Here is a 26,423-nt window from a genome sequence, read left to right on the forward strand (position 1 = left end):
CAAGTATTAAATTAAAATAATGCGGATTTATTGTTTTGTACAATACTTTTTTCACCCCAAAAAGTGAACATGTTGCATTGTTTTTTGTTGCATTGAGATTTAATTTCTTTTGATAGTATTTTTGAATACTATGCGTCTCTATACATAATTTAAATCACTTTTCCTGTTAAGTTTGTGTACTTACATACATTAAAATACGATTTTTCAAGTGTACGAATATTTATTTCCCCCCACTGTACATCATCTTGAGTGTGGCTTTTTTTGGGGGGGAATGACCTATGTCTTATGTCCTACAGACTCAACTATGTAATTCAAGAATTAGCCTATTTAAGTTGGTTTATACACAAAAAAGTGCATGTATTATTGTCTAAATTCATGATAATGGATCAGAAAAAGAACCTGAAAATATATTTTAGGTACTATATTAACTAACACCTGTGAAGGCTGTAATATTTTTTAACTTGGCAAAAATGCGCTAGATTAATTTTTAATTTGAACACACTATGTTAACTAGGTATACCATTTTTTTAACCCCATTGATGACCTTTCTTTATTATGAGGATTTTTTATTTAATTTATCATTTATATAATAATTAATGTGCTATGTAAATAATCATAATGCAACCATGTGTGATGTGTTACTGATGTGTACCTGTTCAACTTTGAAAAATTGTAAATTTTTGAAAAATATGAATATAAATAAGCAATTGTAATTTGAGAATTTCATTTCTGTGGTCATAATAAATTTGTAAATTTACATGGAGTTGGATCGCTATCGTGAACAGTTGCCACCAGTCAAAAATTTCCAGACAATCAGAATCACAATCTATGTCTCTGAAGAGCCTAACACTAACTGACCAAGAGGCACCCTGTTATAGTTATTTTGCACACTCATACTTAGTATGACTTATAAAAGCCTTAACATTGCAAAGTGATTTTAGTGATAAATTGATCTTTAAGAAGACTGGCACTTTGGAGTTTTGGATGCTGTCTGTAATGTTGAGACACTTGGTAAAAACCCATTCTAACTTTCACAAAAATGTTTAGCTCATAAATCTTATTTTCTTTGTTACAAACCACTGTACCATGGTTTGAAATCCTTGAGCAGTTAAGATAGGTAGCCTAATCTATGTCTATGGCAAAATCCAGTTTATAATTTAGTAAAAAATTTCAAGTTGATATCTATTTAAAAGGTGCTATAATTTAAATAAATTAATTGGAAAAACTTGTTATTAATAATGCTTCTGGATATCCAGACAAACTTCTATGACTTAAAAGATCCTGAGAATTATCATTGTCATGTTATTATTCACTTTTTCTGGTTTCATTACATAGAACTTTGTACTCACACAAGCAATTGAAGCAAATAATTAATCATATTTTCAGATTAAATGGCCATGCAGTCATCTGAGCTCCTGTTTACAGCAGAGGCTGTGCAGCACAACTTCTGAAATACCCAAATTACAGCATGGAACTTCTCTGCCTACAATTATTGATTTTCCTTCCTTTCAGACCAGGTAGATTTGTCTTGTCTCATGTGCTGTTAAACATGTTTTCCAGATCCAAGTGATGCCTGTCTGTATATAATACTTAGCAATTGGTCTTCCATATTCTCTGTATGTATTCTAATGGCTGCCAGGTTAGTTTGTTTAGTCTCCAAGATTGGCTCCATTATGAATAGTATACAGGAAAATAAAGAGTAAATAAATTATAAGAGAGATATGTGTGAATATTAGGATTAAGAATCGTGTTCATAAAATAAAATCTGCTCAGAATCTTTAGAATACTATCTGAACATTTTCTTTTTATCAATTTTTCTGCTTTTATCCAGGATCAAGAAATTCATAAATATGCATTTGCCATTTGTATTCTATTGATCATGTGGATTTTTTCTTGAGGGTCAAGTTAAGAGGAATGCATTATGTATGTATAGACTTGAGTTGCATTTGCAGTTGTCCTTCATTGATAAGTCCGCTATTTTTGAAGCAACTAATTATATTATATGCAGCGTTTGGCTTTATTCATGTTAATTGAAATTACATTACCTACCACTTAATTTTTAAAGTGTAACAAATTGAATTACCTACCTACATTAGTTGGCTATTCAATCAAGTAAGAAGTTCCAGTTGATTATTTTCCTTTGTTGCTGTTCATGGTGAAAAACGTGCAGATCCATCCAGGCTCCACGTGAGGCATTGGTGGAGACCCTGTATGATGAGGACTCTGTGGGGCTTGTGTCCCTGAATCCAGAGGTGTTTGGTCAGCTCCCCCTCCTGCATGTCATGCATGACAACATCAAGTGGCAGACTCAATACAAACATATTGTCAGTGCTCCTGATATAATGATATGAATGTTCTTGTTACATGTCAGTGGTTATATTAGTCATGAAAGTTGTTGTGAATAATGATGTTTTAGTATTTGGATTTGATGTCATATAAGGAGATATTTTGAGAGGTAATTATAAATATAAAATAATGTTAGTGGGTAAGATGAATACAAAGACATTCTGAGTGATGAAATGTTTGGAAAAGTGGCATTTTTCTGAAAATTTTTTGAGAATCTAGTGTGGCAAGTGAATGCAATTTGTTGATTCAAAAATGTTGGTCAATTGTTTTCCTTAGAAAAAAAAACAATTAATAGTGGTCAATATTATTCTGAGCGTAATTATTTCATATTGTTTTGTTTTTATGCTATAAAACAATTATGTAATTGTTTTATATATTTATGTTCTGTTTTCCAGAATTATAATCATGCATTATCACGCCATGAGTGCCGAGGCGGTGGCAGGAAACCTTGGCCACAAAAGGGATTAGGAAAGGCCCGGCACGGGTCCCGCAGGTGTGTAGTGAGGGACGGGCCCGGCACGGGTCCCGCAGGTGTGTAGTGAGGGACGGGCCCGGCACGGGTCCCGCACGGCTCCCGCAGGTGTGTAGTGAGGGACGGGCCCGGCACGGCTCCCGCAGGTGTGTAGTGAGGGACGGGCCCGGCACGGGTCCCGCAGGTGTGTACTGAGGGACGGGTCCCGCAGGTGTGTAATGAGGGACGGGCCTGGCACGGGTCCCGCAGGTGTGTAGTGAGGGACAGGCCCGGCACGGGTCCCGCAGGTGTGTAGTGAGGGACGGGCCCGGCACGGGTCCCGCAGGTGTGTACTGAGGGACGGGTCCCGCAGGTGTGTAGTGAGGGACGGGCCCGGCACGGGTCCCGCAGGTGTGTAGTGAGGGACGGGCCTGGCACGGGTCCCGCAGGTGTGTAGTGAGGGACAGGCCCGGCACGGGTCCCGCAGGTGTGTAGTGAGGGACTGACCAAGCACGGGTCTCAAATGTGCCTTCTGAGGTACAAGTTCGGCATGATGAAATTTCTTAAATTCAGCTCTCCATATCTTCATTATTTTATGAAATAATTAAGAGTGACGGCCGCCACTAATCACGCTGATGTGGCTCAGGTCTCCGCTGTTCCTGAAGGGAGGTGTCGCCCACGGGCCCCGACGCTACACCACCAAGTTCTACATGCTCGCCTACGGCAACCGCGTCCTGGGCCTTACCAGCGCCCTCTCCGCCAAGTTTGCCCAGGTTTGTTGTGTGCTGGGTACCCTGAAATGTGTGCTGGGTACTCTGTACTGTGTGATGGGCTATGCGTGCCTTGAACTATGTTTGCCCTGGGCCATTCGTGCCAAGGGCCATGCATGTCATGCACCATGTTTAGATGGAAGGGCCGGTGGTTGCCGTGAGTGCACCGGTATACTTGTATTACAGTGCAGTTTTTTGCGGTCTGGTTGTGCACTTGTGTTATGGTTCAGTTATGTGGTATAGTTTTATCAATCAGCGTGCACCACGCTACAAGTCTTGCTTTTGTGCACAGGACGACCTGAAGGTGGTGCGCAGCCTGGATGTGGCGTCGTCAGCCCCCGAGCCGCTGCTGGAGCTGCTTGAACAGCGCCTCTGGGGGCCCTCGGTGCTGTTTGTGCACACGTGCGTTCTCATGCGTCATAATGTCTTGTTTTCATGATTATTATTTCATTTACCTTTTTGGCATAGTTACTGCTGTTCACCTATTTTTGTCTTCCTCGTTGTTTTAACACCCATTTCAGGTATGTTAATGATTATTTGTTTTATTGTTTTATTTGGTTACACTCTTTTGAGCCACTAAGCATTTTCCTGGACGCCGTTGCTTATTTCTCTAGCAATATAGTCCATCCAACCATCGAACTTATAAAATGGCTAGAACGATGCATTCTGGTACAGGGAAACGTTTGTAAAGAACACTTTGGTAATAGCAAAAGAAATTCTATTGTTTCGGCTTGACTTTGGTCACCTAAAATTGCCAATCTACGCCTAAACGCACGATTAGTTGCGTCGATCCTGCGACGAAAAGTCGTTAAGAAACTTCCTCATATTCTAAGTTTCCGGAACGAAGATGGTATGTAGTGCGGTCCCTTATGGAGAGGTACAGTCGCCCCAACCGCACCACGAACCATTATTATGGCCATCTCTTTTGATGGTTTCACTAATGCAGTCGTTCTCTCAGCTTTGAATTAGTCTCCGTGCCTCGTCACTTCTTTAGCGTCTCACGATATAGACGCACTCAGAAACAATGAACAAGTCATATTGTCCAAATAATGGCACTTTCTTAGCCACGGTATGAGCTTAGAGCAAATGTAGCACTTCTATTCGTTTTGCCGGACCAAAGTGGGTTAAGATCATCCACACAAGGACGAAAAGTGCCTTGTATTTTGGGCAACTCTCGCTCATTTCCTGAGACTCGCTCGTGCCTGAACGTCTGGATGCGAAGGGTATCCCCACACAACGGTTGGTATTAAACATTATCGACTAATCAGGCCTGGTTTAAAATACTTTCTAATTTAAGGCTAGCTGGTAAAAGAGTCTTTCCGTGTACAGTATAACTAACATTGGTTGTAATTCTTCAAAATGCGTGTTTTTTTAATTATTTTATGCTCTGAATTTTTGTTTCTAACTTTGCGCACCCTCTAAAGAGTGAGCCATTCGTTTTATTTTGAGGATCATCCCATACGTCGCAGATATTTTTTTTTGTTATTTCGGCTGCTTCAAGTCATACCGGATGGTGGCCACCCCAGCTGGGCGCTGAATGTTGGACTGTGATGGAAGTCGTATCTGATTGGATCTTATGTTGAGATGTGCTAATGTTGTGATGTGTGGTGTTAATTGCGTTATACCGACAAAGCTTTTTTCCGATAGGAAATACTTGTAACAATCGTCGAAACGGTTGCTTGGTTTTGGCACTCTACTTTAAATGCAAGTCTTAAGCAGAGTTATAAAATAGGTTTTTTCTCTCGCTGATGGAATTTTTTTCGCAGGGATGACATCATGCCCGAGAAGATCTGCAAAGCAACCGAAACAATTGGCCATATAAATCTCATGCCCGTATACGGTGAGTGTTGGTACTAAGTAAAGCGTGTGGATTATTCTGTAGCATACAGGATTTTCGGAAAAAAATTGTACAATGCGCTACATAACTTATAGCCTGAGAAGCCCTGTTACTATTTGGGAGTCTAACGATAAATTCAATAATTATAACTCAATTATGACCTCAGAGATATGAGCTGTTTCCATGGTCAGGCTCCTCGCGTGTTCTTGTGTTACAGCATGTCTAGTGCTGTTCAGTAACCGCCTGGGGCCGTACTTTAAAAAAAAATACTGAAGTAGATAGCGTTCTAAGTACACGTAGTGGCCAATTTCTCAACTGTGATTGGCGAGTTCAGCTAGAAAAGCCGCCACTGATTGGCTCAGTAGCTGTTATATGCTCGAAAGTAAGTCCCTGGTGTTGATACCTGATCTCCTGCCAGGGCTGAACGTGTACTCGATGTTGAAGCACGACACGCTCGTGCTGACGGTGCCGGCGCTGCGGCTGCTGGAGGAGCGCCTCATGCACGCCATCTACAATACCGCCGGCGCTCACCTCCACTCCCCCACCCAACTGCTCTGAGCTTCAGAGCTCGGCGTGTTTCAGGGCTGTATTTACTACGAATGCGGGGCCTCTTCGGGACTCAGCGGTCTCGAGTTGCAGTCCGGTGTTATCAAGTAAAGTGTTTCATTAGAGGAAAATTATCCACAGGATAATTGCCACAAGTTAGGCACTGTTGGCAGTGATGAACACCGCTCCTTTTCGTCTCAACTGTATTTATTTTGTCGAGCGCTTGGTTCAAGAAGATAAATCTATGTTACTGATGACAGTACAAGATATTGCATCCGTCTGTGTGGTTATTGTAGAAGCATTTGAGGGCAAGGATCCAATAACTCAGTTTGCTCTTAACTCAATGGCTTCAAACATTTTGTTTGTTGTAACCTTGCGATGTGTGAATCAAAATGCGAGAGACTTGCACATGCATTTATTAGTAAAAGTACTCATAAAATGATTGTGTTATAACTACGTCCGCAGAGCATTGTTAACCTGAGCAACTCTCACGTTCAACGCAACTCTGAGTAACTAAGAAAAAACTGACAAGACGACAATAACTCGGGTTCTTAACTTAAACATTGCTCTGATCAGGTAATGACTGTGAATTTCGTTGTAAATAAATGCATTACTATAACCTGGTTGAGACCAGACCAAGAGAATACTCTTGTTAAATAATGCCCTTAGAAAGCCCAGTGTGAGCTCCGGTGTAGGATATGGAAACAAGATGGGCGAGTTTTAAATAAAATTATGGAAATACTCGAGCAGCTTTACAATTTCGAATTGATTACATAAGTAAATGAGGGCTGAACAACACTACAGGTTAAATGGGAGACACGTAATGGTAGTTACAATAAGCATACACAATAACTCATCGAGAATCTTTACAAGAACAGCGGTTCGCGTTTGATGCCGAAGTAATTGACACGAGTGCTGCATACATCAACTGCAGTGCACACACCGGAGTACATCAACTGCAGTGCACACACACCGGAGTACATCAACAGCAGTGCACATACATCAGAGTACATCAACTGCAGTGCACATACATCAGAGCACATCAACAGCAGTGCATACACACCGCAGCACAACTGGGCTGCGTATACTCGGCGTCATATGCACATACCGACGCGACACCAGCCTTGCCAGCCAATCAACGAACACTGCAGCACAAAAGTCACATAATTGTGCAGTTCATGCAAATAAATGTGAAACATAGTTTGTTATTGAGTTGAAGTTGATGTGATGATAACCAATAAGAAAGAAGGCATGATAAACCCGGCCCCGTACATGACGAGCCAACGTATAATATAAATACAATGGATCCACGTGATTGCTGGTTACGTGAAATATGACATGAACGCTGTTTGCACCTGAAGCAGTGATAGCGTTGGTTGCACAAGCGATTCTTTTAAACATTTATTTTTCAATGTAAAGCAGAAAAGAAAATAGGCAAAAGCCCCAACTGAATTCGGCAGTATGGCATATACATTGACGTGTTATCGCAGTCGGCTTAGCGCTATTAACATCATAAATCTATCACGACTAATGTCAGGTAATTTAGTCATCATTATTATCATCTGTAACACTTATTCAGGAGAGCGTGCCTAGGCTTAACAGTATTCTTTTGGAGCCTAAGATATACTATGCAATAATTTGCTTTCAACTGTGTCGAAACACCAAGTCTATACTCAAAATATAGACCATATCGTTCGTCTCGCACTAGAGCACGAGTTTCATTGATTTTGTCAATCGCGATCTGCGATGCTCCGACTTACGATTATACGAAAATTACAAATATTCCGTTAGTTACAAATTTTGTAAGTTGTGATCGTCGTTAATGTGCCATCACTGTTAACATTACGATCACCGTGGTTATTACTCAGAATCTAACCCAGAAAAATCAACTTGCAAAACTTGCTATCACCTCGTATGACAGTTTTGACAAAATCGATACTCGCGTGTACGATCTCGCGCAATAATGTAGTGCAATCGCGCTAGGAGCAGTCATTTGAGTGGCAATTATGTGATTTACAAGTTATTCCTGCAGGCCAGGAAGGTCAATCTTTACGCTATGAGAAACTTGCCGTGCTGTAACACACATTTTTCATCAACAAAAGCTATGCGACTGAATGACATTATTAATAACATTGGTTACAAGTTTAATGCTTAGCAGGAAAACGATCGTCGTATTTGCACATTTGGTTTGACCAAGTTTTAAAAAGTACGTTTGTAAAAGTTAGAGCGAATATTCGCGAGTGTAAATGTGAGAAGGATGAGCGAACTGGATGCAGCGCGAGGAGTGAGGTAGCGTCAGGCAGCCAGAATAACGACACAATAGGGGCAGCACATCACGAACACGATAAGAATAAAGCTAGAACTACAGCCGCAGCATTTGAAAGTCTTAAGTAGTCTCTCTAGACAAAGTTCAGGCTTTAATACTTGAGTATTGTTCTCAAAATAAAAGTTTTAAACAAGTTTTACAAACACGATTCATCAAAAGAGAAAATTTCTCTCGGTATTTCTCAGATGAGAGATAATGAATTTAAAACTAGTCATAAATATTGGCCAATGCATACGATTCTGCGCGGGGATACGAATATCAAAGAAATTTCTGCGATTGAAGCCTTAACAAACTTATAAATTAACTGCATACTTCGTGAAAAATCGAAGAATTCATTCGTTTCAAATTTCCATTAGCGGTACCTCTCCATTTACACTTAATGTTTTGTTATAGGCAACAATAAATTTTCGATACATTAGCGAAGAAGAAGGAAAATACTTAAGAATTAACTCTCTAGGAGGCAACTTAAGGGGACGGTCTAACCTAAATTGGAGATAGCCTATAACTCCTAAAGTTATTATCCGATCATCATGAAACTTCACATTCAAACGTAAAATGTAAAAATAAAAACATTTTACTTCTATGAATTTTTCGAAAAAATTGATAGAAAACGTGACCATAGGTAATAGTTAAAGGGCCTAAAAACTGCCCTTCTTTGGGAAGCTGTCACGAAATCATTTTTTGACGCACAGGGATGATTCTGGTACCGTTGAATGCGTTGAAAAGTGAGCTTTAAGATGAGCCCAAAAAGTGGAAAACGCCTAAATTGAAAATTTTAGGTTAGACGGTCCCCTTAAAATGCTTCGTTTTACCGTACGCGGTCACATCCGGGAACTGGCGAGATAATCAACATATTATAAATATTTGAAAGTCAAGTAATTCATTGTCGCAGACTATGCCATATCATACTCGCTGATTACCCAATTCATAATAGCAGATAACAGAATTCATAGTCGCAAATTGTGCAATTCGTATTCATAAAATATGTTGTGCATAATAGGCTGTAGATGCAAAGGGCCGCAGAGTGCGGAGGTGGTCCACGAGGTGTACGCACGATCGTGGACCAGAAGCTCAATGAGATATGGCGATCTGAATACATCAGCTAACAGAACACTGAACGTATAGCCCTAGAACAGTCATAGACATAATTAGCTAAAAAGCAGCTCCAGGACAGTAAAGATTGAAGTCGTCAGAGTTACGACCTTCAGGGCCTGATGTAACGATCCAGGGGCCATACCTTCAAAACTCACTAAGTGAACGTAAGTACTAACGCTCTAATTTCTTGTCTTTGATTGGTGGATTTTGCTAGAAAGACCGTCAAAGATTGGCTGATGAACTGACGATCGCTTAACTTTTTTTGAAAGTATAGGCACAGATCTTGATAGTATTAGTATGAACACTGCGCATGTGTCCGCAACAATGACGTGTCAACTCTGCACGTGATGCCGTCGACACCATGGCAGACGATGAGAGTAAGACGCTCAACTTTGCCCTATTATTACGTAAGTAAGCTAAGCAAGGAACTTGAGAGTTCGGTCGATCTTAATTAACTGAAGACAAAAATGCACGAATCTCGAGTCAACACATACGCTACATGCACAGGACACTTGGCACTCAAATTTAAGGATTATATTATACGAAGTTTATTTCTTAAAAGCGCACGCAGCTACGACTTCGTTATTGTGATGAACAGGGCCCATACTTTCAAAAAAAGTTAAGAGATCGTAAGTCCATCAGCCAATCACTGACGGCCACGCAAGCAAAATCCACCAATCATAGACAAGAAAATAGAGCGTAAGTACTTACGTTCACTTAGCGAGTTTTGAAAGTATGGCCCCTGAACAAAAGACCTTAGAAGGCCCCGAAGTAAGAATGCATCGAGAAAATCAAACAGTACGAGAACATTGCATCGAAAGTTTACACCACTTCTATGTACACATCATCACTTTTGGCAAAAGAAATGGATTTTAAAATATGTAAACTCATTCTAAAATAAAAACCCAAGAATGCCAGCAGTAGAGCTCAAGGCATAATCAGGAGATACGGTCTCGTTTATAGGCATGAAAGAGATGTTAAAAATGTTGTTAAATGAGAATAGGCGAGAAAAAATAAACTTTCGTCAGGAAGAGCACAAAACTTAGCCTGCATTTCACTCTGGGCTGGCGTAGCGACGGCTGATTGTCGATACGCTCGTCCAGACATTCAAAAGATATACTACATACAGTGGGCGCGAGCGGCGACGCAGGATAAGGATTTAGTGACCCGGGAACTTGCATATTCCCCGAGCAAATAAAAGAACGTCATTTAGTACTGCAGCTATAAAGGAATACTAGGAGACAGTTCATGGGTGGTCACCGATGAAGCTTTATAACAGTTCCAGCTCACGGGTTAAAAGTGTATCACTATTAAATTATTCGGGGAAATAACAGCAATATTTGCACTTAACAAGATTTCATCAGAATGATGCTAATCTAAATTAATAGCGAGATTATCAGTACCAATAAAAAGGAGATTTAACGAAGTGTAGTTAGCCACGGCCATGTGAAAATTACCAATTCTATTTGGGGAAAATATGCACCGAATTTGCAGCTTCTATATATAATTTAAGGCTACAACTTAATTAGGCTTCGCGAATATTTGTTTGCTGCACAACTGCTTTATTTATATGCCTCCATGCAGACGATGGGCAGCAAGTATCGTCGTCTCAAAATATTCTGGCATAGACAAAAAGTTCTTTAATATCACTGCTATCACCTACGCAAAAAAATACGAATTGTCTAAAGTTTCAGCTACAGATGAGTCGACAGGCAGCGTTCATAGCAGTAAAAGTAACATCGTCACTGCGACGAACGCTACATCGCCGAGACGTTCGGGCACAAACTCAAGACATGATCTTGATTTATAATCAGAATAGAATGTTATTCAGTAGACAGTGTTGGAGCTAAAAATATCTTGCAACTTGTTTTTTGTACAAAGAAATCATAAAAACTAAGAAGAACAAAATAAGTCAAGCAAGCGGCAGAACTAAATTATGCGCATTTGTATTCCTCCTCGTATGAATTAGTTTAGTTTACAATTGACTTGAAAATCACGACTTTAATTCCAGACACGGCTATTTTGGAGGGCACTCGCACGTGGGGTGGAGGGGCGAGGTGAATAATGCAGAGCAAGATTGTAGGTAATTAGAAGAAAATTAGCAAGTAATGTAGAAGGCAGAGGAAAGAATGCAGCCAACGCCAGCACTCGGCATATCACGGGGAAACGTTTTTTTTATGAAAGGCAGTTTTATCTCACAAATGTTACCAAGTTCGCTTAGAAAGTCAACTGTAAGAGGACAAAGGCGGTGTAATCGCGGTTTGTCTGTTTAAAATTAGAATTATTATTAATACATCTAAGGGAAGTAGACTCCGCATAATCCAGCAGGGAAAAACGCGTGAACTGATTTCAATTCTTGAACTCAAAAAAAAACAAGAAATGTTGAACAGAAACTTGACCGCAACTGCAGGATGAAGTGGTAAAAATGATACTCGCTCGCTTGCAAAGGATGTTCTGAGTTCAGAACAACTCGCATTTCAATGAACTGAGGACAACGTCAGTAACACTTAAAAAAAGCATTTGAAAGCAGCAAAAATGAGCGTGTTGACATCCTGGCTTATATACATGCAAACAGAATAGACTCGTACGGCTGCTACTTCACGGTACACAATAGCCGAGGTTACCACGCTAGCGAACGAAATTCACGGAGCAACATAAGGGTTGGGAACACAAATACTTTTGCATCATAATACCAGAAATGACCATGACAGAAGTTTCCACAGAACACTTTCATCAAACTAATCATTAGATTTCCCTAAAGTACATTCATGAGTAAATGCAGAAATAAATTTTGCAGCCAACCTAACTGGTTTCCAGAGAGCACATCGAGAAAAAGACCAACAATTCACTTTAATTTTCGTTATAGAACTTGATTGTGCTATAAAACTGCAGTATGGCCACTCAAAATTGAGGCTTGTCAACCAACTGACATGAGTAATATCAATGAATGCACTGGCACTGCACATGATATTCATGTCGACATCGTCAGAGACTTGTGTGCATTACCTGTTGTCCGTAGGTTAAAATATTAGAGATTACTTTGAAAACGCAGCATGAGTCGCCAAAATTATGGTACTAATAATAACGCAGCGCTGAGTAACACATAGCCTCATCCAGAACTTATATTGAACACATCAATAACTTTTTTAACGAGATATATCTCAATGTCTTTGCAATTTAAAAAAATTCTTGGAACGAAGATTTAAATGTAATTTTTCAACCTTAACTCTTCTGCTTAAACTCTAACTCAAGCAAAGCATGGCGAGACCTCACAGATTAATGCAGCGAGTATAACAAAATCGTAACGTACCGAACCTGCATTTCTTTGATCTCGATCAGGTGAAAGCACATAATAGATATTTTATTATTCACACATGAGACATCTAAAGCACCGGCCACTGTACTGAGACACATGTACGGCTTTGTCGAGCTCTATTTCTTTGAGTTGGCAACAGGCGGGAACAATCAAACCAATCTGGTCCTAATGCTCACAAAAACAGGACCAGTACCTCTTCCTCCTCCACGACGTGGGCCAAGTACCACGGCGGTGAAGGGAAGCGCAGGAAGTGCATCATACCATTAAAAGTGTTTTAGACCGTAGGCTTGCCATAGGTTTACAAGCCAGCCTTGTGTTGCTTCAAGAGAGTAAGACAGACAATACTGGAAAGCGTAGAATTTCTTGCAATAAACATATGATAACACCGGGAAAATAGGCAGGGAGAATGATTGAACAAATTAAAGGGTTCTGTTGAGATAAAAACGCTTTGAGGAGAGGAGCAGCCAGCAAGAAATTAATGAGTCAAGGGCGGAAAGTGGCTAATCAGAGACAATATTCAGCAAGAGTAAATTTAACAGAGAATACTAATACTTCAAGGATTATCTTGTCCAGAGAGTTGGTACTCTCTTCAGTGGCGCGTTTATTGGCAATACGAATGGAACAAACGAATGGAACCGTCGGGGAACAAACGAGTGAAGAGTGATAACGGGAAGGAGGGTCTAAGTGCGGTTAGACCAGCATTAAGTTGGCTGGGAAGAAGAGATGTAATATAAGAGAGCACGATAGGGAGGGTTTAGGCATGGTAAGGCGCCACGTAGGTGGCCAGGAAGAAGAGATAACAGATAAGAGAGCCAGATAGAGGAGAGGGTTTAGGCGTGGTAAGGCGCCACGTAGGTGGCCAGGAAGAAGAGATAACAGATAAGAGAGCCAGATAGAGGAGAGGGTTTAGGCGTGGTAAGGCGCCACGTAGGTGGCCAGGAAGAAGAGATAACAGATAAGAGAGCCAGATAGAGGAGAGGGTTTAGGCGTGGTAAGGCGCCACGTAGGTGGCCGGGAAGAGGCCCCGCTTGTTGCCCACCTCGCCCGTCCACCAGTGCTGGTCAGAGCGATCAGTTACGGTGATGACGTCACCGCGACGGAACTCGAGCTCGCCGAACTCCTGAGGTGTGAAGTCGTACAGCGCTTGCACCAGGAACTGAAAAGCACACAGGATCAAACCAAAGAAATTCTGTGTCGGTGAAAGGCAGTAATGTGAATTAGGTAAATACAATGGTTATGTAGGTGAATACAGTGGAAATGAAGGTAAAAAAACTGATAATGGAAAATTCTCTGCTGAAGAGAAACACTATGATGGTCAAGAGATTTACAGTGGTAATGCAGAGATATTCAATGGAAATTCAAAGAAGTATACGTCTTCACATACCTTAAATTACCTCAGGGGAAAATTTTATTGCTCAACATGAGAGGTTATGTAACACGGCCTCATCTGCTCAGGGGTCATGTCTCTCAGCCTCACCTCCTCAGGGGTCATGTCTCTCAGCCTCACCTCCTCAGGGGTCATGTCTCTCAGCCTCACCTCCTCAGGGGTCATGTCTCTCAGCTTGATGTCTTGTGAACGTGACACTGAGGCAGACCGGTGATACTCAACGAGCTCATTAAGGGAATTGAACTTCACTACCCATAGGAAGAATTTGCTTTGGGGGTCACGCAGTACTTTGAAATGCTGCACTCCATCTCCGCACCTGTAGAAAAAGGCTCTCAGCAACACACATTCATTATGAACGCAAGCATTAACTTCATCTTGAATAATAAGACAATTTACCCTATTGGTGAGAAATGAGGAAAAATCAGAAGCTATTTTTTTTTGCTTTGTTGGTTTATTATGCATTTAATTCATTTTTTCATACTTAAGTTTGTTTTAAAAAGAAACTAAGATCACTAAAAAAGCTGCAATTTACTGAACAGCTGTAAAGTTGCTAATGATACACTAAGCATATTAAAAAAAGTTTGGAATTGTATACAGGCCATCCTAGCTCACTAGCTAAGGGGTTAAAATGAACTAACTCACTTGACAGATAGTGAAAAATCGCCCGGACTGCTCTCGCTAACTCTGATTAAGAAAGCTCCTTCATGTTTGTTCATTAGTAGCTTCTCAGCGTCTGCCCTGGTGATCCTTCCATAGTACCAGCTGAAAGAGGATGTCTTAAAGCCTTGTCCACAATTTATTTGCATCAAAGATCATAAGTAAAATGTCTTTGCAATATATTAACATAATGTTCAACTTTGAGAGGCAATTCAAATTTCATCTACAGCAATTTTCAGTAAAATGATTTTACTTTCCAAAAGTAGATGTATTTGCACACATATTATACATTGAATAAGGTCAAAAATATATATGAATCTTGCCAAAAAAACATGCATAATAAGGAACATTGTTTCCCGACTTGAGACCTGTCAATCCCTGCAAGCATTTAAATAGTTTTATAATCAAGGGTTGGTGGCATTTTACCATTATTATAGATTATACACAAAACTTTTTCAATTAATTTATAGAAGAAACATTCAAAACTTGATTAGATAATATATACTGAACAAAATATTTGAAAATGTTAAGAATTAGTTGTAGAGTAAGATAATAAATGAATGAAGATAAGATATTGAATGAACAAAGTTTTGAGGAAGGATGCAAATGAAGTGCAAGTACTCACTCGTGTTTGCGCATTTCTATATAGTTGCTGGGAATTAGGCCTTCTTTTGAGTCAAGTTCAGCTCTGTACCAGTTCATGTCATCCTCCATGTTGAGAACCTGTGGATAAATACAGCACTTCAGTAGTAGTGGCAGCTAGTTATCATGTTGTTATGACCTAATAAAGCTGCATTAACTGATCAACATTTTATTATTCAGTATGAGGAGAGGTTTAGAACTTACAAACTTGTGTGTAATTTGTAAAAACAGAATGAAAAACTAATACATCAACTAGAATATAGAAAAACATTCAAGAGGAGAAATGACAAAATGTCCTTATGCACCAAGTTTTAGGGACATTTTAAAAATCATAAACTAATATCAAAGCCTATGATTAGTTATAGCTTTCAGTTTTCATGTTATGCTAGATCAAACATGAATAATACCTGCATGGATGCACATTACTTTTACAACAAAAATGTAAGAAATTATTTTTCATTCATTGCATCAGTGGTTCAAGTTAATATTAAATTTAAAGCTTAAAATATCTATCTACACATGTTGGTGCTTATGGGAACATGTATAATTAGTAATGACATTATTTTAAATGACATAACAATTTAAAGAGAAGCAATATACTGACCTTTAATATTTGCCCTCTCCTAAAACTGAGCTCATCATCAGCAGTGGCTGAAAAATCATGCTTTGCGGTTGCCTCCATCGCACCACCAGCTAATAAGACAATGTGCAAATAAAGGATCCAAAAGTAATGGATAAAATGGCTAAAGTAAGCCCCAAATGGGCAGTGTAATAGTATTAGTCTCTGGAAATGAGGTGATGTCACTGGAAAAAAACAAACATTTTCAAAAAGATTTATCTAGAAAATTTTGCTTGAATATACCTGAAATTTGAAGTTCAGTTTTGTTATTGAGATAGATCTTATTTTGGAAGCCAGCAACACAACAGCAGTGGTGCTTTGGGTGGCATTGATGTTACATGCCTACAACTTGGCAAACTCTGTTCATATAGCCTCCACTCCATGGCTAGAAAGAATAAAAATTCATTCTGACCTTGTTACCAGGGGTTGTAAATACTATTTTTATAGCACAACCTTCCTGCATACATGATTATTATTCCAATTTTTCTCTTAGTTAATAATATATTGAGAGGGCAGGTTAGATTATTGATTTTATTTTGTGTTAGATAATATTGTATTTTTCCAATTCTTTTAAGGTATTACAGAATACAGCCAGCAAGTGCAAATAATAGAGCTAGGCACTGCATATATCTGCACCATTATAATAGGCATCATCACCTGTCCATGTTCCTCTCTAGTCTCAAATTCTTTACTACTCCTTTTCCCCACAATTCACGAATTCTTAACTACTCGTTTTGGCACAATCCTTGATGTATCTCATAAGCTGCTGATCCCATGTAATAAACTATGTAGCTTTGTTTTCAACTCTGTTTAATAAAACTCAGAAAACACCAACTTTAATTCCTGATAAATTAAGTAGCTGCAATAGACAAATACAAGCTGATGATGAATTCATCACACCCGCATAACTTAGCCAAATGGCTACATTGGCATCTCCGATGGGATCAGTCTTAGAACATCCTTCTAGCACTCTATCCACCCTGTTAATTCTCTAATCTCTTCTCTTCCAAGACTCATGGCTACACCTGACTATTTAAGCCGAAGGGGCCTCACTGCAGAGTTCAGTTCTGTGCGGGAGTTCCACGTTGGAGGTTTAGTCATTTGGCCGTAGTGGTGTAACCAAACTGATGGTCGGTGCAGTGATCCAAAGACAAACTACGATGGTATAGAGCTTCTCTTTTCTTGGAGCCAACATCCTGCACAGAAGAGATTTATTTCATCCTCGTATTTAACGAGACAAAGCTTCTCTTTTCTTGGAGTAAATGTCCTGCACAGGAGAGACTTACTTCATCCTTGTAATTATCAAGATAGAGCTTCCCTTCTTCCCAGAGCAAAAGTCCTGCACAGAAGAGACTTACTTCATACTCATCTTTATCAAGAGAGAGCTTTCCTTTTCCTGGAGCAAACGTCCTGCACAGAAGAGCCTTATTTCATCCTCTTATTTATCAACGACTGCCGAAGCAATGATTTGCACCGCTGTAGCAAGTCTCCAGGGCTCATACCAAAGCTTCACTGTCAGATTTGCCAAGGGACTTTTCTTCTCAACCCGGTGATGTACCAATGTGTAAATTGATATACTAGCATTTCTGTGTAGCCATTGTATCTAGTTTTCACTGCCTTAGTCCCAATTAACCATTCTGTGCCTGTTAGTGAATTGTGGCTAGTTCTATGGTCTCATTTGCTGCGTTAGATTTCTGTAGGCAGTTCTGTGCCCAAGTCTTGGCCACCATGTCCTAGCTCTGTAACTAGACGTAGGATATCTTGCCTTCTAGTATATGAAGATTGAGATAATTTTGTGTGTCATTCTCCTTGTCAAGTCGTAACTATCCAGTGTGAGATCCCTTACGTGCCGTCAAGTAGGCCACTCAAAAAATTACAAACTCTGGTTGATAAATGAGTACCTGGCTTGTCCAGGGTATTGTGTAATGCAATAAAATGGTTCTGGCAGGTCAGTGAGCCAGTGATGGTTGTAGAACTACCAGTGGTACTGAGTGCCCAGAAAAACTGACCTATCACCCCCCCTTCCTAGTCACGAATCAATGTTGGAAGGACTGTTCAGTGTTCACTCTATTCATTTGATTCTACTTAATAAAAAAATGCAGTTCATGGACAAACATACTGTATGAAAAATCAGTCTGTTACCATGTACCTAGTGTAGCACACTAGTTGGCAATTTGAACAGAATTCACTTTGAGTGACAATTTCTTTGTATGCAGGATGAACAATTTTTTGGAACCTAAAAAATATAATTACCAACCCCACCTATAACTTGAGTGTCAATATTATGGCCAAAAGAATGAGCCCCTTGCCTGTAAATAAGAGATATTAACCACTGATTTGCTGTTGTTGTAAACATAGATCTGCTGTTGTAGAGTCCGCAGCCAGAAACTGTATCTTCAACATTAAAAACAAGTAACTCCACCCAGGAAACTATGTCACATTCTTGCAAGAAATAATGAGAAAAACTTTAATGTATTCTGTCAACTTCATCAACTCAATATCATTCCTTTTAAAATTAACAGGGTCCTTAGGTACACAGAAGTCCAATGTTTTAAGCAATGTCCCTAAGCACTGTATTACAGAGCTCACTGTATCATATAGGACTGTCATTTTTGATGGGGTCCTCATCCCACCTGTGAGGTTAGTGTAGGATTTGCGTAGATAGCGCCTGCAAGATTGGTTAGTAGTAAATGCTCAAACAATTCTTGCAAGAGTGTTTAATGAGTCTTGCTCATATGGCCTTTTTAAAGAATGGTTAATAGGCCTCGCTTAAACAACCTTTTTCAAGAGTGGTTAATAGGTCTCACGCAAATGACCTCTTCCAAGAGTGGTTAATGGGTCTCACACTAATGGCCTCTTTCAAGAGCAGTTAGTGCATCTGCCTTGAATGTTCTCTCTCAAGAGTAGTTTGTATAGGTCTTGTGCAAACGACCTCTTGCATGTGCAAATGGCCTACTGCAATCTTTGCTTCTTGAGCTGTTCATCAATGCGTTTCTCTGTGTCTTGAAAGAGGGCTCATAGACGCTCATTTGTACTGGGAATATAACTTGCATTACTTAGTGGCAATATAAATATAAATAATTTACCTTTGAATTTAGTTTTAGTCATTTCAATATTTACCCTAGTTTCCACTTCTTGACATGACTTCTTCAAGATCTAAAGGTAAGGTGGCCCAGTGGTTATGGTCCAGAATACTGTGACTGAAGCAGCAAGGTGTGGGTTTGATCCCAGCTACCTACTACAGTTTTGGTCAAAGCAGCAAGGAGACCAGGGGTTAAGCACAGCAAAATTAGAGCACTGAGTTGCCTGTTAGAAACTGCAACAAGCTGTGAAAATTCTGCGATGTGAAGAATCGATGACAAGTAAAACATCTGACTGAACACTGAAACTGCTACATAGTACTATTTCAACCATTAGACACCAATATAGCTCCAGCCATTTATACAAAAATATGTCATTGCATAACATTGTAATTTTTTCTTCATGTATTTCTACATATTTGATTTTATTCCAGCCCTGAAAGAAGTAAGAATATCAGCGATAGCATAAGACTGCACATGTAACAAGGAAATAAATGGTCAATGTAAAACTAATGAACTGAATTTATATTCTCATTGTAATGCCACTTGTCAAGAATGGCAATTCTTCACTAGCCAAGGCAAGACAACATTCTGTGAGGACTTGGTGAGGTCCACCACCATGACATGGGGCAGTTCACTAAAGTTATGATGTTCATGAACGTCTTGTAGCAATTGAAAAAAATCATCCAATTTTCATTTGCTGAAAAAATTGCTTGGCCACAATCTAAGCATTTGGCTCTAGACGATTGACTGACTCAGGATGTCTGGAACAAACCTTCAACCACGAACCACCACACCTAGCATCTAGCAAGGTCCTCTCTCCCCAAAATGTCTCTTGGGCCCAGTGCATCAGTGCAGGTATCAGTGCATCAGGGCCCAGGCATGCATTAAAATTTGGGCCTTGGTCATAGGAAAACCTCTATTGACCAAATGCTCATTGTAATTACAGAGCAACAGGCCCAACAGCACTTGCTCTTCTCAAAGCGCTTGGTCTTCTTGGGCCACACTCCACAGCCCTTCATGACTCAATGCAAAGCAACCCATCCCACCATGGTGCAGAGTCGCCAATATATGGGTTTTTAAGCCCTAAGCGTCGCTGAGTAAAATTAAGATGCGTTGCCGGGTAATTTTTAATGAAAAGCCATTTACGCTGAGTAATGAAAAACTATTTACAAGCCACAAACTTATTTACAAGGTTGAACACACAGTGACGGAATGTAGGGATTTGGTAGGTTTGCATTCTAAAGGCTTTTCATAAATATGGCAACATTTTGTGATGTTTCATTGTTGCTGACCCGTACTACGGTGTTTTGAGAGTCACCTAAAGCAAACAGAACTTGAGTAACGCATACGGTTATTTTTTATAGTTTTTCATTTCTCGATGCGTCCTTAATGTGACGGAATATACTGCGTTTACCCTAATGCAGTCTGACCACTCTAATGTGACTGCAACTATGTAATCCTAAATTTGATGTTTACATTTTTGTTGGCAGGAACTCATCGCAACTGATTTCCGGACAAGCTTCACTCAAGTTCACTGCATCCTAATCCATCCTACATACTGGAATTCTGGAAACCTCACTTTTTTTAAATAGTTGGCCTTTGGCCAAAGACAGAAAAATATATTAAATGCAAGAATTTCAATCTAAATGTGTTGGCAAGACCTTCTGAACCATGGTCAGGAAGATGTGCCAGGTGCGCAGGAATTTATTTTGTCATTTTAACGACCTGCGCGGTGGGCCATACTACGTTGGTAAAAAATGCGCCGTGCACCGTATTTTAGAAAGCTAAAATAGTTCTACTATTTTAGTCGACAATATACGCGAGTATATTGACTACGTGAGTCGAACTGACAATAATAAAATGTAAGACATGTCCGGGTTACTTCTGACTCTTCCGGTTGTCCGCCTTGTCGGATACGGAATGTACGGTAATTGTAAACTGCGGCTGTTATACATACGAAATGTAAACAGACGGTGTTCAGTGTTGCCATATGACTTTGGAGAAAATTTCTTCTAAAATAAAGATGGCCGGGAGCCCGGGATTGCGCGAACACGTGCGCGAAGATAATCAATTTTCATTACATTGCGCCAACTGTGCACAGCAATAGCTTAAAAAAGTGAAAATGCGCAGGAAAATTCACCAAAAACATACATCATCCTGAGTGTGGCTTCTGAAGGCATAAATTTTGCTACTGAAGCGTTGCCAAAGATCTCGCAATATTCATCCACTCTCTGCACACTGCACAGTGGCGCATGCCGCATCCCATGTGTTACACATGCCATTCAAGACTCGTCACACATTACACATGATGTGTATTGTGTGACGAGTCTTGAATGGCACATGCATGAGCATGCAGGCAGGTGCCCACTATGCAGAGGGTGGATGCAGCATCGGCAATATATGGATTTTTAAGCCCAAAGCGTCGCCGGCCATTTTAAAGATGCGTCGCCAGGTAATTTTTAATGAAAAGCCATTTACGCTGAGTAATGACGAACTATTTACAAGCCACAAACTTATTACAAGGTTGCATGCACGTGTTACCCCGAATAACTAATTTTACCCTAAAAACAGTCCGGTTGTACAGCAAGTGTCAACTGAACAAGTAATAAAGCAGTCTGACCGCTCTAATGCGACTGAAACTACGCAATCGAAAAAATGTTGTTTACATTTTTTGCGGGAACTCATCGCAACTGATTTCCGGACAAGCTTCGCTGCATCATAATCCATCCAACGTACCGGAAACCTTACTTTTTTTCTAAATAGTTGGCTGAAGACTGAGAAATATATTAAATGCAAGAATTTCAATCTAAATGTGTCGGCAAGATCTTCTGAAGGCAAAAATTTTGCCAATAATGCGTCGCTGTAGGTCTTTAAATCTTCGTTCACTCTCTGCACAGTGGGCAGGTGCATGAGCGAATGAGCCATGAAGTAAGAAGGTTCTTCCACTGTGGCTAAGCACAGAGTTTTTTAGACTCTCCCTCAAGTTCATTTTTGAGTCCTATAAGTAGACCAGTGAAGTATCCTAGATACCAGCATTATCATACATAAGAAATTAATTAAAATCTTGGGTAAATGAGGAATTTAAAAATGAACTGATTCTAAAAAATCTCTGGTTTGTCACTACGGGTTCTTCTCTCTGCAGGCTCCAAGTGCATTTTTCATGTCCTCATCTGCCTCCACAATCTTAGTTTTGTTCCTTTAGCCTACTTGAAGCATTCTTGAATGATACAAATTAATTGTACTAACATATTAAACAAATGCATGTACCATATTAAACACACAAAATAATGCATATGCAGATATAAATATTCAATATCTGATGTGGCCATGTGGGTTTCATCCCTTCAATATTTCATTCAGCTCCAAGAAAAATAAATCAAATAATTCTTGGTTCTGTTTTCTGTATAAACGCTGAAACGCATAGCTAACCCAGCAATCATTATGCTCATAGCCTCATACGTTGTAGTGTTGTACGCATGTATATCAAGTTGTTCTATTATCTATGCCTATTGTCTAATGGTCTATGCCCTATGGTAACGCGAAATGAGAGAATTGTAACAAAACTCAGATTCAGAATCAGATGAAGTACCTAATAACAATATAGCATATAGGTATGAGGTATCCAGAGTTCAGAAAGAATTGAAATAAAAGTGATGTTTCTAATAAGAATGTTAACAGCAACAAATCTTACATGAAAGTGAAATAGACTGAAAACATGATTTAATAGCCGCATCACGCAAGTCAAGCAACGTCTATACTCTATAGACTATCATGGCAATAAGAAGAAATCCCTTATCAGTCAGGAAGTTCAGACTTCAGATGAAGAGTCTTCGTAGTCGTAATACACATTACGGTTCGATGAACAGAAGTACCCGGCACGCATGTCAAAATATAGATTGGTGAAGATGATGTCCGTCTAGACTCTAGAGCAATATAGCATCTATTTCAATTTTCGGAATTGTATGAATTTGCTCAAGAATGACTAATTTTGACTTCATCAAGGCAAATTCTCACCGAAGAAAAAATTACAATGATTCTTTATTTCTAACTACAACGAATCTGTGATCAACAAGTAGTTTAATAAGACGATTTCTAATTTTTGATTAAACATTCTAATAAGCATAGCTTATGCCAGAAATTCTTACCTTAATATTTAGGAGTTTAATTTAATGCTTTATAATCATATTCATTTATCAAACTTAGAAAACTAGCGTGATTCTTTACAAGTATAACCAAGATCCTTAACCTTATGGTATTTTCTCTTCAAATTGCAATGAACTCTCCTGTGTTTTGTTTTCACTATTGTGTGTGCTAACTAAGATAATCGTGATCATGCGTGCTGCCAAAAACGTATAATTAGATGCATATATAGCAAAAACGTATAGATGCAGAAACGATGAAGCAGTTGTTTGTTGCTGTCCTGCGCCCGAACCTAGAGTTTGGAAACGTCGTGTGGTCACCGAAACTTGAAAAGGACAAAAATTCAATAGAGAGTGTTCAAAGACGTACAACAAGGATAATTCCGGGCTTGAAAGGCAAGTCATATGAGGAAAAATTGAAGATTATGAAGCCTTCAAGCCTCAGTTATCGACGTCTGCGTGGTGAACTCATTGAAGCATACAAGTATACTTATGGCTTATACAAGGCCCTAGAAGGATCACTAGATTTTGAAACAAGAACCAACACCAGGGGCCACGGTTATATAATAAAAAACTGCGTTGTAACACATCCATGCGACAACATTTTTTCTCGCTTCGAGTCACCGACATGTGAAACAGCCTTCCTGATAGCGTTGACGCTCCCAGTGTGAACGCCTTCAGTAACAGACTAGACGGAGCTATGCAGGAGCAAATTTCTTAACTTCACTTGTGTGACCGGAAACACCGCCGCGAAGTCGAAATAGTTATGAGTAGCGTGCCGACTTGGTGGTGACTTGCGTATTGGTTTTAACACAAGGGCTAAAGAGTCGCTCTTTGGTCCGGCTCTAAATTCCATTGCGTTTGGAGAGAGGAGAAATAAACACGAGGAACTTTTCTTAATATATTGGTGATCTTCGGGCGATACACAATTCCTTTGTACAATGCACATAATTTATTAGGTCCAAAAGTTTCGGGAAACAGGGTCTCAGCTTCAGGGATACATCGTCGAGGAATCCTAATAAACTATTGAGGACCACAAAAGCGGACAGCAAGAATACGGGTACGAGCCGCACCACAAAACTGACAACCTTACAGGAGTGGACAGCAAGGATACGGGTACGAGCCGTATAACAAAACTGACGACCTTACAGGGGTGGACAGCAAGGGTATGGGTACGAATCGCACCACAAAACTGACGACCTTACAGGAGTGGACAGCAATGATACGGGTACGAGCCGTATCACAAAACTGACGACCTTACAGGGGTGGACAGCAAGGGCACGGGTAAGAGCCGCACCACAAAACTGACTACCTTACAGGAGTGAACAGCAAGGACACGGGTACGAGTCGTATCACAATACTGACAACCTCGCAGGAACGGACAGCAAGGGTACGGGTACGAGCCGCACCACAATGCCGACAACCAACGCAAGAACGGACAGCAAGGGAACGGGTACGAGCCGCACCACAATGCCGACAACCAACGCAATGATCAGGGGTTCTAGCCCAAATGCACTGCCCAGAACACAGAACCGGGTAGCAGTTACGCCTCAAAAGCACGACTATTGAAGGGTACGAGCCTCCAATAAGCCGCTGACACTTTACTCGAGCGTAGAGGTTATTAGCCTCTACCTCGAGGGTGCGATTTGAACGGCTGTTAACCGCCCAACGCAGCCAAAACCTGGAACTATCCAAGAACTCCACCTATGCCGTTGCTAGTCCGTTAGTGGAACTCATTAAGAGTTATGCCCAGAACTGCGGTGGAGTTTATTCTTGCAAGCCCAAATTTGGCTCTGCCTGATTAGAGTCGAAACCGTGTCACCCCAACCCAGCACCACTGAGAACACACAACTTCCGAGTGCACATAACGAGGGGGTAACTCAGCCAAAATGAGCTTACTTCAACAACCCGTTTACAATGTACAAAACAGACTGTAAACACTTCCTAAGTGCAAAAAATTGACAATATAATATAATACAATAAAGTCAACATATTTGTAATCATTTGGCAATCTAATCACAGTTAAAAATCTAATAATCTTAAACTAATTCCAAAGATACCAAACTCTCCATCGTTCACGACTACCTAGCGCGCGTTATAACGAGGTTAGGAGCAGCTCGACCAATCACGTTGGAGCTACACCCTGTCTTGTTCCAAGTCTACAAACACCACAGCTAGACAAGATTCCATATTACGGTCGCGAAATAAATATTCGTTTACACATTGCTTAGTCATAAATAAATACATTCAACCATTATTGAATCATATTGTAACGTAATAGATAATATCAAGACTCGAATCTCTTAATGAAGTTGATCTTCCAAGTCCAGCCAATACTGCGTTCTTAAAAAAAAATTATTTCATAAAATTCGGGTTCCGTCACACATGCGACAACATTTCTTCTCGCTTCGAGTCACCGACATGTGGAACAGCCTTCCTGATAGCGTTGACGCTCCGAGTATGAACGCCTTCAGTAACAGACTAGACGAAGCTATGCAGGAGCATATGTTCAGTCTTAAAATGCCTAGCAAATTACGGACCAGGCAATAAGTCCAGCAGCTATCTCAATTAATCGTCTGTTATGGAAAGATCGGGTTCCAAGGGCCGGATCCCTTGTGAATCAAGTCACGAATAGACTCGGAATAGTACAAGAATCGGCAACAGGCCAGGACCTATTTCTTCAGCGCCGACACTTCTATTCTATTCTATAGGTGAACGTCACCTTAAACGCAGCCTCATTTCGACTTTAATTATTTTCTTTTCATAATCGACAAACCTCGTATTCGAGCAAGTACTTGAATCGCAGTAATTGGTAATTTATTATCTTATATCCCAAATGAATTTAATTTTCATAATTTATTTATAATTGTGTGATTTCTTCATTTCACTTCTGAGGTGGTACTTCTTCAGAAGTACCAGTACCACCACAGTTCACAGTTCTTCTTCTTCTGTGGTGGTAGTAGTACTTCTTCATTTCAAGCGTACTTCTCTACATCTACCACCAAAGCTACAAGAGGCTATACGTTTAGCCATTATTAGTGTGCAAGACTCTCTGAGGAGAAATGATGATCGTACCTGCGCTCTTTCAGAAGCGTTTTTACGGCTGTTTCCAAGTGTGTGCATGTCGTCGTGAGAGCGCAATCAAGGCCGGTCTACATCATACTCTTCATGAACACACTTAATTATGTCGGTCATCTCTTTACTCTAAT

At 40.1% G+C, this 26,423-nt stretch overlaps 2 protein-coding genes across 3 annotated transcripts in view; one reads left to right on the plus strand and one right to left on the minus strand.

Annotated features, from left to right (window-relative positions):
- The window catches only part of LOC108669407 (39S ribosomal protein L4, mitochondrial), a 7,263-nt gene extending 873 nt beyond the window's left edge, over positions 1-6,390 (plus strand). The window contains exons 2-9 of one of the 2 annotated variants that reach the window (XM_047879574.1): positions 1,387-1,517; positions 2,171-2,324; positions 2,742-2,813; positions 3,183-3,208; positions 3,444-3,570; positions 3,860-3,969; positions 5,334-5,407; positions 5,823-6,390. In XM_047879574.1, the coding sequence (XP_047735530.1) occupies positions 1,387-1,517; positions 2,171-2,324; positions 2,742-2,813; positions 3,183-3,208; positions 3,444-3,570; positions 3,860-3,969; positions 5,334-5,407; positions 5,823-5,962 (834 nt within the window). In that variant the 3' untranslated portion in view covers positions 5,963-6,390. Of the gene's footprint in view, positions 1-1,386; positions 1,518-2,170; positions 2,325-2,741; positions 2,840-3,182; positions 3,209-3,443; positions 3,571-3,859; positions 3,970-5,333; positions 5,408-5,822 lie in introns of both variants that reach the window. The other variant, XM_018156731.2, reaches the window with a different exon arrangement.
- Positions 6,391-13,527: 7,137 nt separating this feature from the next.
- On the minus strand, positions 13,528-16,182 carry LOC108669408 (growth factor receptor-bound protein 2). Its single transcript, XM_018156732.2, has 5 exons — positions 15,978-16,182; positions 15,357-15,454; positions 14,717-14,836; positions 14,225-14,390; positions 13,528-13,843 (listed from the first exon to the last, which is right to left on the minus strand). The coding sequence occupies exons 1-5, from the start codon at positions 16,053-16,055 to the stop codon at positions 13,670-13,672; spliced, it is 636 nt and encodes a 211-aa protein (XP_018012221.1). The 5' UTR covers positions 16,056-16,182; the 3' UTR covers positions 13,528-13,669.
- Positions 16,183-26,423: the final 10,241 nt, after the last annotated feature.

The sequence above is a fragment of the Hyalella azteca genome, unplaced genomic scaffold (genome assembly GCF_000764305.2).
Source record: "Hyalella azteca isolate HAZT.00-mixed unplaced genomic scaffold, Hazt_2.0.2 contig3354, whole genome shotgun sequence".
Classification (NCBI taxonomy): Eukaryota; Metazoa; Arthropoda; class Malacostraca; order Amphipoda; family Hyalellidae; genus Hyalella; species Hyalella azteca.

Excerpts from the sequence above, each read along its gene's own strand:
- LOC108669408 (XM_018156732.2), bottom strand. The coding sequence starts at position 16,055 with ATGGAGGCAACCGCAAAGCATGATTTTTCAGCCACTGCTGATGATGAG. Across the intron at positions 15,455-15,977 it reads GGAGAGGGCAAATATTAAAG|GTTCTCAACATGGAGGATGA; the intron begins GTCAGTATATTG and ends ATTTATCCACAG. Across the intron at positions 14,837-15,356 it reads ATAGAAATGCGCAAACACGA|CTGGTACTATGGAAGGATCA; the intron begins GTGAGTACTTGC and ends ATCCTCTTTCAG.